This window comes from Mustela putorius, unplaced genomic scaffold (assembly GCF_011764305.1).
Source record: "Mustela putorius furo isolate JIRA1106 unplaced genomic scaffold, ASM1176430v1.1 tig00003896_pilon_pilon_pilon, whole genome shotgun sequence".
Lineage (NCBI taxonomy): Eukaryota > Metazoa > Chordata > Mammalia > Carnivora > Mustelidae > Mustela > Mustela putorius.
Window position 1 is genome coordinate 5796360 of NW_025422045.1, and position 19051 is coordinate 5815410.

At 37.2% G+C, this 19051-nt stretch overlaps 1 protein-coding gene and 1 long non-coding RNA gene across 4 annotated transcripts in view; both read right to left on the reverse strand.

The window, feature by feature from the left end:
* Positions 1-579: 579 nt before the first annotated feature.
* On the reverse strand, positions 580-7432 carry LOC123388218. Its single transcript, XR_006602777.1, has 4 exons — positions 7347-7432; positions 3337-3431; positions 2917-3036; positions 580-2317 (listed from the first exon to the last, which is right to left on the reverse strand). It is a non-coding gene; the product is annotated as an uncharacterized LOC123388218 (long non-coding RNA).
* A 5664-nt stretch (positions 7433-13096) lies between these two features.
* VPS13C (vacuolar protein sorting 13 homolog C) overlaps positions 13097-19051 on the reverse strand; it is a 179445-nt gene continuing 173490 nt past the window's right edge. For all 3 annotated transcript variants that reach the window (XM_045067510.1, XM_045067509.1, XM_045067513.1), the window contains 3 exons: positions 16771-16894; positions 15350-15430; positions 13097-15028 (listed from right to left, as the gene is read on the reverse strand). In XM_045067510.1, the coding sequence (XP_044923445.1) occupies positions 14927-15028; positions 15350-15430; positions 16771-16894 (307 nt within the window). In that variant the 3' untranslated portion in view covers positions 13097-14926. The remainder of the gene's footprint in view (positions 15029-15349; positions 15431-16770; positions 16895-19051) is intronic.

Here is a 19051-nt window from a genome sequence, read left to right on the forward strand (position 1 = left end):
CAAGACGGTGTTAAGTACTCTCAGGAAGACACAACATCCAAATTTACCAAAAGCACTGCTTCTGAATAACAGATTTGGAAACATAAAAAGATGTTCCCTGCCAGAAGACGACTTTGGCTCTTCTCTGGAGCACTTAACTAAAACACTATAAAGATTGTAAAAAAAAAAAAAAAAAAAAAAAAAACTTAAAAAGATTAATTAATCTTAAACTTCACCTTTCCTTATTAAATGCCTCCAACTCTAAGGGACCTAGCTCCTTGGTCTGAAAGGAATTTAGTTAGCATTTATAACCTGTCAGTGTAAATATCTTTTCAAGAGACACATATGATTATTTTAATTCAAGAAGCCAATTCAGCGTTTATAAAAGGTAACTAAATCCGTCAGCATGCCCATCCATTTTCTTTTTGCATTAATAAGACTGTGCTTCATAATTTAATTCTGAAGTGTACAATTCAAGTATGCTTAGATTAGTAATAATTATGCACATATTAATATATAAGTTTACTTTATTGCAAGAGAATTAAAATAAAGAAACTTTGTTCTCAAATTTTGAGAGCAATGAAAATAATAAAGTTGTGTTAGACCCAGTTGTTTCTTCCTTACCTCAGTGCCTCCCTAGGCCAAATGGTCCAGATAAGCAGAGACCGGTTATGTCTGTGTCCCCAGCTACTGCAGTGCTTGGCACATGCTAGGTGCTCATTAAGTTTTTCTTTAACTGACTGTGCTAATGACTAGCTTGCAGGTTGGATTCCGAGGAAACTTTCTAAGTTTTGCCAAGGACAAACGTACCTGCCATTATTTAAAAGAATGTCAGCCTCATCGCAACCAGGCCTTTTTACTCATGGTTGAAATGACTTAGCCCACTAAAGAGCCGGAAGGACTTTCAGAACCAAGGTGTTCCATTTCCATCAAGGAGACAGGTGAGAAGTGAGGGCACCCTGAGACTTCTACCTAGGCCTTGACACTACAGACTGGAGCTCCTCTCTTATTCTGGGCAGCTGGGGCCCAGGAGTTGCCCACATGACAGAAAAGCAGCATCGTCAAGATGAGTAAGGACATCTTTTCTCTGCCTACTATGGGCACTCCAGCTGTCACTGTTTTGGAGTTGAGCAGTCCAGGAACACATGACAAGATGCATAAGGAGCTCTGCCTGATGCCCACAGAGGTAAGGTCAGAGTCTCTTCTCCTCTGCAGCTGGGAACTAGGGAAGGGGCAGATTTAAATTAAAAAAAAAAAAAAAAAAAGGAATTTGGGGGAAAAGAAGGAAAAACCATGAGGTGGAATCTGAGCCACTCCTTAACCATGCACTCCAACCCCAGCCTGCGTTATATGGGATGTCCTGCTTAGATGATCTGCCCCGTGAAGACAAGAGCCATTCTGGAAGAAGATACAGTATGTCTTTATAAAAAGGCACTCCATAGGTTTCTGACAGGAGAGAAGTTACAGCAAGCTTCCTTAGAGAGCAAATGAGGCCACCTTGTCCCTCTCTGTTTTGACAAAGATGTTGAATCAAAAGCAAATGTTTCTAGAAGCCACTAACCGCCCAGAGCTCTGGGTTTCACATTAATTAATCTAATCAGCCCTAAAACATGTTTGTTGCAAGGATGTGTGTTGTGCTTCATAAGAAGGAGGTTTCTGATGGAAGCATTTAGTGCGTGTTAAACAAGGTACGTGTAGGGCTGGGCTGCCATAAAGAAACACAAAACTGGTTCCATCCAAGGTCAAGAGCTTCCTAAACCCAAATCAGATTCTTGTCAGGCTCTACTAGATCCAGAAACATTTCCCTACCCAGAAAACCTCATTAGCTTGGATTGCTGAAGTAATTCAAGCCAGGCCTCTGCTCTGTCAATGAAATAAAAAAGTTAGGTAGAGCTAATTAATAGTGTAAAGTGTCACTTAAATTACTCTCAAGCATTCTCAATTACCTTAGAAGCAGCAATTGACAATCATTTAGTATATGAGATATGAATCAACTTTATCTAATTCATTAAAGTGGGTCCCCCCAGAGCCCTGGCCAGACCATACTCTGATAGCCTAGTTTAACTTCCAAAATCATTTGTACCCAAAAATAATAAAATTGACTTTCCTTAGAAATTCCCTTCCACGGAGTCTGACTTTGTACCTTTTTACTATACCTTATAGAATTTCTATCTTCAAGGAAAAGACACCTACATCATATAGAGAAGTGTGGAGTCTGACGTCCTTTCACTGCGCAGGCGCCTTCCCTCCCACGGGGTTCATGACTCTCTAAAACAAGGGCCTCGTCTCCCGGCTTCGTTCTCGCTCTGAGAGCCCATGCTTCGCCTTGCTGCAGCCGCTATCATGTGTCAGAATCAAACCCAGTTACTTTGTTGGGAGACCACCAAATGTCAGAAATCTCTAATGTCAAAATCCCAAAGTGTCAAAAATCTCTTAGGCAAATTAGCTCTCTAGAGGGAAAACAGATACATTTTCCCATCTGGGATTCTGAGCCTGCATGCGTAGTGTTTTGGGAGTGTGAGGGGAAAAGGGGAGGCTGAGGTGGGGGTGGGGGTGGGAGAAGGTGGCAGTCTGCTTCATCAAAATATTAATTTTTCTTTAACTGCTCCTCATTTTCAGTGTAGCACCCCAAACTGCCCCCCACTGGGTCTGTTACCTCAGAATGCAGAAGCTCTGTCAATTTCTGCCGGGTACTACCCGCCCCACCCATCACACCCCTGCACATGCCTCCTTCCTCCCACCTGCATCCTTCAAAGTTCAGAAAAGGGATGTTAGCTGGCTGTGGGAGGTTGGGGAGATGTGGGGATCTAACTACTCGCTTAGGACTTTCAGTGAATCCTCTTCTTTACATTTCCACCCCAAAACATGGCCTCCTTTACTTTAAGTCTCCCCAGAGTTCTTCAGCTTGATCCCCACCCTACCCTATCCCTACCAAACCTTGTGTCAGCTCCATCCAGGTTGCTCAGTCAAATACAGTCAAACTTGTGGCCACCTCTCTCATGAGCTGTCCTCGCCCTTGGAGTTCCGTGTCCATGTCACTGCTGTCATCTGGAGGGACTGTGGGGAGAAAGCAGATGCACGGTCGAGCTCGGCTTTGTTTACGCAGATATCTTCAGAGCAGGGTTCCTTCCGTATTTGATCCAGCCCCCTCTCTCCAGTTTTCCCTCCTTGCCTTTTGCCAAGACCCAGAATTACTTCAACATCTGCCTTCTTCCTGTCACCAGGAGCCCTACTCCTCGTACAGGAAGTGTCCATAGAGAATGCTGTGTAGCTCTGGACTGAAAGATAGCCTTGTGCCTTCTGGTACAGTTCTTCCAGGCGTGTGCGTGGGGGAGGGGGGAGGGGCGTCCAACTCACCAAGCTGTGCGAACATACTTCTTCAGTTCTGAGAGTAGCACGAGTATGAGGCTGTGGTCTTTTTCTTTCTTTCAAATATGAAATGTCTTGTATATCTACAGTGTGAAAAATACTTATAAACACTCATGCACTTATCACCTGGATTTAACAGATGTCAACATTTTGCCATTTTTGCTCGCAATCCCTCTTTCACTGTTCACAAACAAGTCACTGTAAACCTACCAAAAGCCATCCCTCTCCCATCCCTTTCCTTTTGTCACCCACCCTTCCTAGAAGTCATCAGTGTCCTGGAGTTGGCACGTGTGAGTTTCATGTGCCTGAAACGTCTTGTAACTTGTTCTTTTCACTCCACATTTTTTTAGCTTATATACACATGTGTGTGTGCACGTGCCATTTTAGTAATCTTTTTATGCTCTTTTTTAACCCACTACTGATAGACAGTTGTTTCCATATTTTTGTTTTTATTTGAAGTGTTGCAGTAAACATCCTTGTATATTTACTTATTTCCTCTTTGCTTGTTTGAGAGTTTCTCTAGGTTGGATGTTGAGAGTGGAACTGTTTTGTACGCCTGTGTTCAGCTGTGCGGGTAATGTGAAGTTGCTCTCTAAAGCGATTTTATATCCCATCAGCAATGTTTTACTGGGCCCACATTTCCGCATCCTGTGAAACATCAGCTGTGCTAAAACTTGGATTTTTTGTCAATCTGACAGATGCAAAAGGGCATGTCATTGTTTCGATTTGCATGTTCCTGATTACTTTTCAGATTTCCTTTTCAGTGAATTGTCTGTTCATTGCCTTGGCCCATTTTTCTATTGGGTTGTCTTTCTTCTTACTGAGATGAGGGAGTTTGTCATATATTCTTAATTAATAACCCTTGGTCAGTTATCCAGGCTGCAAATATTCCCTCCTCGTTCATGGCTTGTCACTTCACTTTCTAATGGTCCTTTCTCCTACAGGAAATTCTAGCTTCTCAAGACCATAAAGATATTCTCTCACATTTTCTTCCATAAGTTTTAAAGTATTACTTGCATATAGAGCCTCTTTATACCTGGTATTTATTTTAGTGTATCATATGAAGAAGAAATCTTTATATTTCTCCATATGAATAAATTAATTTCTCAAGCATCTTTATTGAATATTTTATTTTGATGAATGGAATTTTTTTGAGGAGAAATTCACATTAACAATGAACCATTTTAAAGTACACAATCAGTGGCTTCTAGTGCACTCAGAATAAGTGGCCACAGTCGCTCTCTAGCTAGACAACTTTCTCATGATCCCTAGAAGAACATCCCATATTCTTCAAGTAATCACTCTCCATTTCCTCTTTCCCCAGCCCCTAGCACCCACTACTTTGCTTTCTGTCTTTGTGGCTTTGCTTATTCTGAATACTTAATATAAAAGGAATCATACAAAATGGGACCTTCATGTCAGGCTTCTTTGACCTATCCCAGTGCTATTGAGGAACATTCATTTCGTAGCATGTTTCAATACTTCATTCCTTTTCATGGCTGCACAATATTCTGTTGTACATGTATACCATGATTTGTTTACCCATCCATTTGTGACTATTATGAGCAATGCTGCTGGTCTTGACTGAAAGATATAGGAGGATATAGGAGTTTCAATATGTAAAGCACTGAGCACCTGGGTGGCTCAGTTGGTTGAATGTCCAACTTTTGATTTTGGCTCAGGTCATGATCTCACCCCAAGTCAGGCTCCATGCTAGGCATGGAGTCTGCTTGAGATTCTCTCTTCCTCCCCTCCCCCTACTCTCTCTCTCTCTAAAATAAATAAATAAATAAATCTTTAAAAAAAGCACTTAAAATAGTGTCTGAAACTTATATAGTAGAATGTTTTATTAACTATCCTTATTATTCTTCTTATATATTACCATATATACATGGTTCTGTTATTAGTCTATTTTGTTATGTACACCTATCTATCTCTCCAAAAATATTATATCATTTTCATTAAAACTACAGGTTATTTCATAAGCTTTGAAATGTAAGAAAAAAACCCACAATTTCCACTTATCTTGTTCCTTAAACTGACACTTCTTGGCCTTTCAATTTCCAGGTGAATGTTTGGAATAGCATTTCAAGCGCCAAAAAACAAAAAACAAAAAAACAAAAAAAACTTCATGGAATGTTGATTAGCACTGCGTAGGATTTAGACATGAGTTTGAACACAATTACCCTTTAATGTGTCTTACCATTCATGAACATCGTGTAACTTCCCATCTAAGAAAAATTAAGCTTTATTTCAGTAGGTTTTATAATTTTATCCACGTCTTGCAAAGTTCTGATAAACTTCTTACGCACCTCTTTTTGCTATTTAAAGCAGTATTTTAAAGTTTATCTATTTCTTTGTTTCTATTACTTTATATTTTATTCCTTCCTTCTGAGTTCAACTTCCTTTCACCTGAAGGTCATCCTTTAGTAATTTTTTAAAAAAAGATCTGAACATGGGAAATACCTTTCCCCCCCGCCCTGAAAATGGTTGTTTAACCCATACTCTTTGGTGACAATTTGGCTGATAAAACACAACTAGGCAGACAGCTGGTTTTCTCTCAAAACCATGTAAATATTCCATTTTCTCCTAGGTGCTATTATGTTGAGAATTCTGTTGTTGGTCTAATTGTTGATCCTTTGTCAGAAATCTGTTTTTTTTTCTATTTTTCTCTTTGTGTTTGCACTGCTATAGTTTCAATCCAATATACATTAGATTTGTATTTTTTTTTTTAATCCTATTCTGGGCTCACTTTGTTTCCTGTATCTATCATAGCATATCTTTCATAAATTCTGGAATATAGCAACAATTTCTTTATTTCTCTCCTTCTAGGACTTGGATTAGAAGCATGTTGGATTTCTCTTTGTATTTTCTATGTCGCTTATTTATATTTTCCATCTCTTGATTTCTGCTGTGTTCCAGGGTATGTACTAAGTCAATACTGTTTTCCAGTTCACTAATCTTACTTCAGCTATATTTAATTTACTATTGTAGATGTTCATTGACTTTTCATTTCAATGGTATTTTCCATCTCTAGAATAGCCACTTAGCTCTTACTCAAATTCTTCTGTTCATATAGTATCTCATTTTAAATACATTTTAAGTGTATCTATTTAACATTTTTTATTGACCATTTTGGCAGTCTAATCCTAGCAGTGACCTACCTTCTTTCTGATTTGGCAGATTAACCCACATGGTGAACATTTATAATCCTCTATCCAAAGCAAGTTCTCAAAAAAATTTTCAGGTGATAGGGTTAGTCAGCAGGAGAATCTTCTGAATGAAAGATTGTCTATTTTGGGCTGCTATAACAAAAATTCCATAAATTGGGTGGCTTATAAACAACAAACATTTTTTACAGTTCGGAGTCTGGGAAGTCCAAAATCATGATGCTAGATCTGGTGTCCAGTGAGAACCCATTTCTTGTTGACAAAATGGCACCTTCTCTGTCCTTAAATGGTGAGGGCTTTCTAAGGATCTTTTTTTTTTTTTTTTTAATAAATTCTTGAAAAAAAAATAGTACTTAAGTAATCTCTACAGCCAATGTGGGGCTGGAATTGACAACTCTGAGATCAAGGGTCACATCCTTTTCCAACTGAGCCAGCCAGGCATTTCAGGGTCTCTTTCATAAAGGCATTAATCTCCTTCACGAGAGCCCCATCCTCATAACTTAATCACTTCGTAAAGGCCCTACTCCCAATACTATCCATCACTGTGGAGATTACAATGTTGATATGTGAATTTTGGGGGGACAAAAACATTCAGTCCACTGTAGTGATATCTTACTGGAGAGCCTAGGTTGGCTTGGTGTGGCAGGATATGAGAGCTTTGGACTCCATCAAATACAGTCTGGATCCTCAGACAACTAAAGGGCCCTGCTGAGGGTGTGCCTCTGAGAAAGAAAAGCACAATTCTATCTTTACAGCAGTAGCCTGGCTCCAGATGTAGCCATTCTTCTTCACAGGTCACCTAAAGTTTCTCTTTTGGCACCCACTTACCTGCACTCTCCACATCCAGACTATGCTCACATGCAAGGACTAGCAACGGTATCTCAAAACTTCTTCTTTTTCTATTAAAGTCTTCATGGTTAAAAAAAAAAAAACATAAACCTGATCATTTAAAATATATATTTAATGTCTACAGAAATTTTGTGAGAAAGGGAGAATAAAACTTCAAGTAACACAACTTACACTTCAAAATAACAATTATAAACTTACTGGTTTATCAATAATTAAAATCCATAACTGTCACAGAAAGGTAGATCTGGTCTAAAGATCTTGTTTTCAAATGAAAAAACTGAGGCTGAGGGAGACAAAAGGATTTTGGGGGGTCTTTTGATTTTTAAATTTATAATACCACATAAATTCACTCTTGCTTTTAGTAAGAGTTATCAAAGGGATGACAACAATTTTCTAGTGTAAGTAAAAGTTGTAAGTTGAATCAAGTAGAATAATGGGGACAAGTATTACAACAATGGGGTAATTTTATTCAAGTAGTTAATAGGATGGGATATTTACTACTATCGGGAAAGGAGAGAAAATATGGAATTGTCCAAGTTCCACTCTGCCTTAGTTGGTTCTTGCAACATGGTTCAGCTCAGTGTACCGTATCTGAGAGGGACATGGGTAAAATGTTTGTTGATGACTTGAAGTTATGCCTAATCAGGGACGGTAGATAGAAAAGATGAGAACTTGAAAACTTACATGCTCTACTAATTGAATGGTAGGACATGAGATTAACCCTTAATTCCATTATGCAGTGCTCCCATATATAGGCTTCCATATATAGAAAAAGAGCCATTCTTACTCTGATGGCCCCAAGTATTTGGGACTGACCAATAGGCGGAAGCCACAGAAAAACAGATTCATGCTGAATATAAGGCCCTTCCAACCAGAGACTATTACAATTCTATGAATTTAAGTACAACTAAAACAAAGGCCTCTGAGTGAATTTTTCTCCCCCAAAATGAGTGATATTAAACTTAATCAATTTGACATAAAAATAGGCACTATTGGTACTTCTAAAAGAGCTGAATTATAATTCAACATTGACTGAGTCATTAATTTCAGGTAGAATGGGCAATATATTCTTATTTGCTAGTGTAAGTCATGGGTAATCAGTCTTTATAGCCCTTACAAAACAGTGTTTTCAATAGTATCCATTCACCATCTGGATTGTAATAATAGTCATGCAAGATTTCCACTCTATTCATTTAGGGTCAACTCAAAAGAAGCATTTTCTAGATCTCTAAACTTTAACCATGGGAATCTTTAACATGGGCAAGCAACTGTTTCTTGCAATGTATTTGTGGTCAATAATTCCACTTGTATTAAAATGTCACAAGACCTTACAACTATTTCAGCATCTCTCAGAAGCCTGACTCTCTTATCTTAGCTTAAAGAAAAAAAAAAAAAATCTACAACTGACGGAACACAGTCACTGACATTCAAATGACTGCGGAGTCTAGGAAATCTTTATTTAAAAAACAAACAAACAAACAAGAATTCTGTCAATCCTCTATTCATACCACACACACCCTTTTTCTTAAACTATTTTTGAAAGTGTGAATCAACCTGAAATGAGTGAAATAGGGAAGATTTGATCAGAAGTGTCACAGTAGGTTAAGAATCTTTAACAGCACTCCATAGGGAAGGGAAGTGGGCCCTATTCAAGTGCGGCTTCTTAATTTAAATCATCAATATGTGCTTGCTGAACTGATTTGCAGCAGAATCCTCTGATGAAGCTATCTTCCATTCAAATTGCAATCTTCAAACACCTGCTCATTTGTCACATTATTACTCCAACATACATGTACTGTGCTTAAAAATATCATTTCTTCCTTGGTAAGCCCCTATATAGTTGTGGTAAAGTATGTATCTTGGGCATTTTTCTCTGCTTCTGATATCAACAAAACTCTCTAACGGTTTGAATATAGCCAAACATCCTGCACTTGATTCTTTGTTCTGGCTGCATGTTAGAAAAGAGGAAAATTTTACATCCTATAACCAGGTTTTATTTCCTAATTTTTACACCCCTAAAGCAATCTTTGCTAGTAAATTGTCACAATAATATTACACCACACATAAGAATTTTCTAGAAAAAAAGAAATTTAGACAAAGGGCCAGTTTAGATTTCGAATATTACTATGGGAAATGCTTGTGTCACTGTTAGACCTAATACACAGATGAGGAAAAATACATAAATAATTTTGGGATAAAGGTGTGAGGTTCTAAAAGAAATCCAAGAAGCTAACATTAGCCCATGTTCATTCAAAATTGACATGAGTATCCTTGTTTCTAGGAAGAAGTGGAGATAAAAAAGGGAGGTTTGTAGGTGTTCGATCCTAACCTTAGCTCCTCCTATCTCACCATAAGATCTTGGGTAAATCATCTAGTGTCTTATTTCTGTTTCATCTGTAAGATTCATCATATAGTATAATATCAAGATTAATGGACTTGTTCTGTAAAGGTTCAGATAGTAACTATTTTAGATTTTGTCCACCATATAGCTTCTGTCACAATGAGCCAACTCTGCCACTATAGAGTGGGAACTGCCATAACCAGGACAGAGGAATAGGTGTTGTGGTGGTCCAATAAAACTTTATTTACAAGAACAGATTTTTTGGCCCCTGGGTTATAGTCCATTAAATGCCAGTATAAAATCTACTTAATGAAGAGAATTTAATAATGGAGATGTACAAGTAAAAAAAAACAAAATGATGTATAAAAAAGGAAAGAAGATGTGTACAAACTTAAATGATGACAAAGGAGGAAAGTGGTTTGAGGGGGGGGAAATGGAATTACAAGTTAAACGCTTTTCTATTTATTTTTTTAAAGATTTTATTTGTTTATTTGGCAGAGAGGGAGAGAGCACAAGTAGGCAGAGAGGCAGGCAGAGAGACAGAGGGAAGCAGGCTCCCCACTGAGCAGAGAGCCCGATGTGGGGCTCGATCCCAGGACCCCAAGATCTTGACCTGAGCCAAAGGCAGTTGCTCAACCGAGTCACCCAGGTGCCCTGGTAAATGCTTTTTTAAAGAGATTTATTAGAAAAAGAAAGGGGGAGAGAGAGATAGCACACAAATGGGGGGCGGTGGCGGAAGAGGGGCAGAAGGAGAGGAAGAAGCATACTCCTTCATGAGCAGGGAGCCCAACAAGAACTGAAGGTAGACACTTAACTGGACTGAGCCATCCAAGCACCCAAGGTAAATATTTTCTACAAAAACAAACCCAAAGACCAAGATCTAAAATCTATTTTTAATGAAAAAAAATTCTTTTAAAGATTTTATTTATTTATTTGACAGAGAGAAATCACAAGTAGACGAGAGGCAGGCAGAGAAAGAGAGAGGGAAGCAGGCTCCCTGCTGAGCAGAGAGCCCGATGTGTAACTCGATCCCAGGATCCTGAGATCATGACCTGAGCCGAAGGCAGCGGCTTAACCCACTGAGCCACCCAGGTGCCCCAATGAAAATGTTTATAATGGAATTTAAACTACCCCTGGGAAACTTTAAGCAGTAGAGTCAATCTCTGGGGAAGCCATTTGGTTCTTCTTCCAAGTTAAAAAAAAAAAAATACTGAAGAGCTGAATTCTCTTTGTGAAGTGTTCATTATTATCCTAGTGAATACTATCAACGCAGAGGATCCTGTTAGCTTATTTCATTACCATTTGAAGTATTTTCCCACTAGAAGTCAATTCTAAAAATTTTTCATCCACCAGATATTTACTTAATTAATATACAAGGGGATAGAAATCATGACTTGGTTCTAATTTGTACTTTTCTCCAGAGTTTTCATAAATCTTTATGACACATCATCCTATGGTAACATTTCAGTCTCCTGTATGTCAACATCAATTACTCTGAATATTTTACCAGAACAATTTTCCTGTATAACTGTAAAATGGAACTCTGGCATGGCCTGAAGTAGAAGAAAATTCAGTTGCTCCTCCTGTAATTTAGGTTCTTTTCTAAAAATTGGGAAGCAGCTTTAAGAAACTGACCATTTTGGGGCACCTGGGTGGCTCAGTGGGTTAGAGCCTCTGTCTTCAGCTCAGGTCATGATCCCAGGGTCCTGGGATCAAGCCGCACATGGGGCTCTTTGCTGAGAGGGAGCCTGCTTCCTCCTCTCTCTCTGCCTACTTGTCATCTCTGCCTGTCAAATAAATAATAAATAAAATCTTTAAAAAAAAAAAAGAAACTGACCATTTTGAGGGTATACAAATCTACAATCTCTTATTTGAAACCCTTTGACTAGATGTGGTTTGGAATACAGAGTTTTTTAAATTTTAGAAAGGCAATACGCTTCATACATCACAGAGCTTCTACCCCTCCAAAGAAGTCTGGAGCAGTACCCTGTAACTGAATATATTAATTTTGCTACAGCCCAACTCATTTATACCAAATATAATAAATGCCAAAATTAGCCAAATATCAGTTCAGATTTTTCTGTCAAAAGTGTTTACTTCAATTTTATGAAAACTTTTTAGTTTTCAGAGCTTTTTGAATTTTGGTAAGGGATGGTGGATCTGCTATAAAAGGCCCTTCTAAAGGCTTTTTCAGATCAAAGAGACCCACTATGTTGGATATTTGAATGATATAGCCTTGTAACTCAAAATACTTTCAAACATAAATTCAAGAATAAGCCTAAATTCTTCAACTATAGGCACAATTACCAAGAGAAATGTGCTCCCCTACTGTTCTGGCGAGTTTCCCTTTCCTTTCAGAACCAACACATACACGCCGTGAACACACATCCATCAGTATTCGTGGACAATCTGGCAGTAATTCTCAACCAAAAGGACTTGTGCCTCAAAGTAAAAAGATGGTTCTTGTAGCTCTGGTAGTAACTGCAGCCCTACATTTTAAATGGCACAGACATTCGTAGAATTATTCTTTAATTATTCTAAGACCAGAACGTTAATCTTTAGTCCCGGCTGTGTACCTTAGAAATGCATGTGGAACACTTAGAATACAGATAGAGGTAACACCAGATCAATACACTTAGAGAACTTAAAGCACAAAAAAACCCCAAACCGAACAAACAAAAAACCCAAAAAACAAAAACCCAAAAAGATAGTGTCCTCCCTCAAACATAATCCAAAATCATGAAACACGTGTAAGTAAATCCATCCTAGATCAGATTTTCTGTATGAAACTTTAGTCAATGCATCTTCCAATATTTTGTTCTCTCTTATTTTAATGCCCCTGCTTTTCTACAGTCCACAGCAGGCACCTGTTCTTCCTATTGCCAATCTGGTACTGTAAGAGCCTTCAGATTTGTATTCTGATCTCCTAGTAAAGGGACTGGGGGGAGCAGAGGGGAGAGAAACAGACATGGTGGAAGCCTCCCCCACTACCATGCAGTCTAAGAAAGGTTCTACAAGGCCACTGAAGAATCCTCAAGCCAGTTGGCTATCAGAAGACTTCCTGTCTCCAGGAATGGGCCTGTCCTCATATCCTTGCGATACACCATCAGTGATGGAGAGAAACCATGGAAGGCATAACCCCAGTGCAAAGCAGCCAAGGATTTCAAAGCGTGGGAGCAGGGTCCTTGTCAAAGATGTCCCCTTGCACTGGTGACCCCAGAGATCTCCAATGTGGTAAAGGGACTCCACGAAAGCCTTTCTAGCAATTTTTAAGCTCTCCATAACCATCAATTTAACTTCCCACTCTTACAGGATTGGGAGAGGAAAAGGGAATGACATAGAAAGGAAAGGTAAGTGTTATTTGAATATTTAATACAAACCCACAAAGTTTTCACACTTGTAAACAACGCACCAAATATTTTATTTCTCTCAGAAGTTCATATGCAAGCAATTGATTCTCAAAGCATTTTTAAAAAACACAAAAGACATTATACTTTATCAATGAATTATTTTTCCCAGGGGAGTAAATCAAATTAAATGTTACAAACATTTGTAAGTTTATTTTTAAGTGAACTGAGATGATGAATTTATATACTTCTATAAAATTTTGTGTTCAATGTTTTGTACATGCCATCAGTACAATATGGTTTCTTAAATATTTAGGACATTGTCAATAGCTTTGATTCCTATGAAATATATAATCTGATATCTCAAATTCCTGATTAAGTCAGCTTTAAAGACACAAAAAAAACAGCACATTTGTTATGAAATTCTGTTTATCATGCTCCCTGTATTAAGTTGTGATTAACTACTGATACAGAACTTCTGTTTAAGGCTAGAAGTTTCATATATGACACATTCCTTTAAAAAAAAAATAGATGATGTTGTAAAGGCAAAGCCCACCATAACTATATCAGAGATAAAATATTTAGATTATCAATTATTATATCCTTCTTTCAGAGTCTACATTAATTACCAATTAGGAAAAATTTAAAAAGCTTTAAGGCTGGTCTTAAAAAACATCAATAAAGATAGAAGAAACCTGAGCACATATCAACAAAATCAGAGCAAACCAGGTATTTCCACATCTTCATTTCATCATTAAGTCAGTGATTTGAGATAAATGTCATGTTAAAATCCAGGAGTGAACGTAAAGATTCATTCAAGGAAATCAAATACTTCTAAGCATTTTTTAAAAAGCCTTTATAGGCAGTGATCTCTGATCAGCGTAAGTGAGATGTGGAAAGGACAAAGATAATACTGTATTGAACTGATTCTCATAAGTTTGCTCTCTCAAAGGACTCTCAAAGGACAGTGTTGTTATATATGCCTAATTTTATTTATATATAACATAACTAGATATTTTTCATTCTTCCTAATAAGTATTTAAAATACATTTCTAGGTATGTAATAGGATAACATCTTAGCATATGATTCACTTAAAAATCTTTCAACTTATAAAAAAACAATTTCTAGAAATATAAAAATATTGAGCTTTTCATATTTCTGAGTCTTAAAAAACATAAAGTGCAATATTTCCATATATCAGCAAGTTAGAGTTATGCCACTTAAGTTTATCTCAAAAGAGCATGTAAATAATTTCAGAAGTTTTCCAAAGGCTACATTACAGAGCACAGACCACAGACATTTTCAGATTTGATTTTCTGTATGTTTTTATATTCTAATGCAAGGAAGAAAAATAAGCAGCAAAGTTAAACATGTTTTTATTACCAAAAAATAATGTTTTCATGAAAAGAAAATAGAAGACATGTCATCTCTTCCTTTAGTGGTTTTTCTTCAGCCAATTATCTGATTTACCAAAAATATGATCTCAGTTCAATTATTGAATGAATTACCTTTAAATAAAATATCCAACACCTGTCCAAAGGTTTGTCCAAAACCTCCTAAAGAACACTACTCATTCTAAGCTCTTTTCTTGTTCTTCGGTTAAAAACTTTAATTAAAAACAGGCCCCTTTCCCTTTGCTTCACAACCTTAACATTAATGCAAATTTCACTCTGAGTTTCAAGTAATATTTCTTTGAGCGTGTGACCCACTAAGGGGAAAAATGGAAAATCCAATACCAGTGATCCTAGAAAAAAAGTTCTAAAACCAAAGGATTGCTTGAAAAATTCTTGTTAGCAAGAAAAGAAGAGTGATTTATAGATAAGACCGATGGTTGGTATTTCTCCCAGTAGCAGCCCCCTAGGATCTGTGATTAAAATGGTATTTGGGGCCTGAGAAGTTTCAGTGATGATTGCTTCATCAGTTTTTGCTGGTGTCTCATTGACCATGCATCATCAATGGCATTACATACTTTCTGTAAAATAAAATATTTACTATGAATGGTAAAGTCAAGTACAGGCTCATACGGAGGAGAAGGGCATAAAAGCAAGAGTTGGAGATCTCCACACAGCCCTGACAGAGAAGAACAAGAATACACAGTCTATATGTGTCATGCAAAATAAGACCCTTCTACCTGTAAACCCACAATATATTATTTTAAGCTCACATATCCATCCAGAGTTAAAACTGGAAAAGTTTTTGGGAGAAGTAATGGTTAGTGTTATAACAGATTTTTTAAAAAAAATCTTGCAGCTCAAAAAACAAAAGGGGGAATTCTTTAAAGTAAATTGTTTACCTCTGCTGTGGTGGTGTCTCGCAAGTAAATGTTCCGAAAACCATGACTGGCACTGTCTTTTTTGTGGAAGAGACCTTGCTCCTGTTTCAAAAGAAATGAGAGAAAAGAAATTATTCTGGGGAAGAAAAAAAAATCATATCCTTTAATTGGATGTTCAAATGTCAATCCTATTTTATAACCAACTGACTAACTAAATATCCATACTCAGGTATGATAAGAACTAAATCATTTTGGTACAAGGACAGTGGCTCCATGTGGGAGCTGTTAGAATTTATGAAATCGGATGAGTACACACCTATCTAGATAAAATAATGGCTTTCTACAGGTTATGATAAATAGCCTACAGAAACACCACTTGATAACTCACCACATCTGACAAATCAAAAAACCCTTCCTTCATTTTCTTGGCTGATAGATAAAATTCTTATATAATGTAAAACACATTGAGTCAATTCTCACCACTGATGTGAAAGAAAAGTGACAACTGAATATATATGCAGAGTGACAGAGTCTTCTCTGGTTTGAAAACTGTTTCATATATCAAGGGGGTCTTTCAATTTTGACATTTTACAATGAGGTATGGCTGAAATGCAAAATGGTATTATTTCATGGTTTCTCTTCTTTGTAAACTTCTATGACAAGAAAATATAAAGGATAACAGTACCTGCATCTTTAACTATTAAATTTTATGGTAAATGTTTTTTAGATAGTTTTAGTAAACAGAGATAATATCATTACTGTTTAGGAGAAAATACATACTCCAAGAATGGCCATACTCAGAATGACAATTTGTAGTTTTTTTAAAGGGGTGAAAACAAATTTATAATATATCATATATGAAGAAAATAATCCATTTCAAAATAAAGTGAGCCTGAGAACTAGCAAAGGGTAGGGCTACCATTCCTGGTAATTACTTGCATGCAATTAAAAGTTCTTCTTTAGAAAATGATGGGAAGGAAAGACATGAGAGTATTATCATATATTTATACTGTACTAGTATCCTCTAAGTACCAAATGTGATAAAACATGACTGTTTTAGATATAATATTTATAATCTCCTAAAAGCCTAAAAAGGCATCTAGGATTACAGCAAAATAGTTACTCATGTGAAGTTAAAAAAAAAAACAAACTAAACTGTATTTACTAATGCTTTATTCTACCTAAAAGGAAGCAGCAACATCCTAATTTTTTCACTGGACACTTGACACAATCAAGGGCTATAAAAAAATAAAGTACAGAAATAAATTGATTACACATCTTTCATTACATTTCACCATATTCTAATAATAGTAATATAATAATCATCATAATGATGATCCTTCAAACACCTTGTAGTTAACTGTAAAAGAAAGCCATAAAGCACTGGTTTCCACTCATTTAACAAAGTCTTAGCTCTAAACATGTGATTCATGTTTTCTTACCTTGAATGAAATTTTTAGCATGTTTCCATGGACACTGGGAGGAAATACAAAATCTTCAAATGGACACTGCCAGTCTATGGACATATGGCCTAGGATTTCAACTTCATTTATACACAACACTCGCCTATTTTACAAAAGGAAACAAAAACATGCAGGTAGTCATAAAGAGTTAATTATTCTAATATTTCACTGTGCTGGATGTCATATGCAGTACTCAGTAAACAATATAACCTGGCACTAAAAAAAAAAAAAAAAATAGTACGCTTCACATTAAAAAAAAAAAAAGTCTAGTTAACTGTCAGAAAGCAAATATGGCATCTACCAACTAACACAGCACACTTTCAAAAATTCCCCTTCTGCCAATCTTGCAAAATTCAGAAAAGTGTCATTTTTTTTCACTGACCGAAAAACTGAAATCATCTTTGAAACACGTAAGGAACAGGCTGTACTCTCATCTGGGAAGCAATAAAGGCAGAAGCCCCTGAAAATGTTTTACTTGGAAAATTATTAATTGCTCTTTACTGTCAGTCATTTTTGCCTTCCAGTCAAGAAAGAATGTGCAGGAAATGTCACAAAACTCAAATGTCAGCAAAGATTCACTTTAGGCCGACTAATAAATATCAGGTTTGAACACTTTAACAGTAATGTACTATATCACACAGTGATATATCCCATTTTACTCAATAGCAAAAAAAGGAGAGGAGGAGGGGAAGGAGAAGATGATGAAAGAAAAGAAAAAAAATCACAGAATCCTTAAAGGACATCTGCATTGATTTCTCAGTGTGTGATTCAGATTAATTACTTGATATAACCATACCTGATTCTGAAATTTCTATTACAGAAAGCATAACTAGGAGAGTAGAGGACGTGTTAATTCTACAAATATCCAGGGTGCTGGAGAAACAAAGAAGGTAAGATTTCTGCTTGAGAGGCACTCCTAGGTTAGAAGGGAAATAAAAACATAAATATATCCGACAGCACAGTGGGATGAGTACAGACGCACAGTATGCAGGAAAATTCTTCTGGAGCACCAGAAGGAGGGACTGATTATGTGGGTAAAGTATGTGGTTTAAGAGCAGACTCTTGAAAGAAAGGAGTTCTCTAGGTGGGAAAGGGCAAAGATAGTCCAGACAAAGGGAGCAGAGCAATGACGTATTGAGGAATGTAAGAAAGGGAAGGTTTGTTTCATGAATGTAGAGGTCTGTAGCTGGAACACTAGATCTACAAAGAGGTAAGAAAATTAGCCTAGCATTAGATCTTGAAGTTTTTTTGTGTGGTTTGTTGCTGTTGTTGTTGTTGCTGTTGCAATTTTAGTAAATTTTGACTTTAATCTATAAGCAATGGGGAATTTCAAAATCAAGTTTCCTATTTTCCCATCATTTGCCCTAGTGGCCAAACAAGAAGTGGGATAGACAATCAAGGTAGAAAGCTACTACGATAGTCCAACAAGGAAACAGTGAGAACCTCAGTTAAGGCAGCATCTGTAACAAGGAGGAGAGCAAGCTAGATTCTAGATGCTTAGAAGGTAGAGTTGATTGAACTTGGTGACTGATGGAGGGTGGGGATGGAAATAAACCCCTGCACCTTTAGTTCTCAGCAGAGGAACTATGGGAATTTAGGGCTGACTTGGACTGCTGTGTACTGTAGGAAGTTCAGCATCCCTAGCCCCAGCCTACAACTGCCAATAGTGCCCTCTCATCATTGTGACATCCTTTAACCCCATGCCATATTCCAAATAGTCTCTAGAAGGGGATTCCATTCCTTCTGCCTCCTGTTCCAGAAGAGAATCCCAAGAGCTGAGAGTTACAGATAACTATTACAAATCACTCTGTCAAATGAAAATTCACCATAACCACCATCTTTAAATTCTCTTCTCTTGGCCATGCCAAAAATAATATTGTTCTCCTACCACCCTAAATTTCCTTCATTCTCTTCCTCCTGTTTCACACTTACCAGAGCATGTGAACTGTGTTTATATGTGGAGGGCTGCAATCATGAGCAATAAAACGTTCATACTTTTAAAGAAATTAGTGATCTTCCATCACATTAATGATAAAATCTACACCCTTCAGATGTCATGAGCAGACACTTGTGACTTACTTCACCTCCCAGTGCTTCCCTCATCAACACTCTACTGTCCAAATGATCTTACTGTTCTAAGTGCTATACTGTTTTATCCCTCTGTTTGCTATTTACATGTATGAAAACTCCATATTCTGTAAGCTCAAGGACCTCCTCCCTAACACCATCCCCCCGGCACCTTGTTTCCCACCTTACTGAA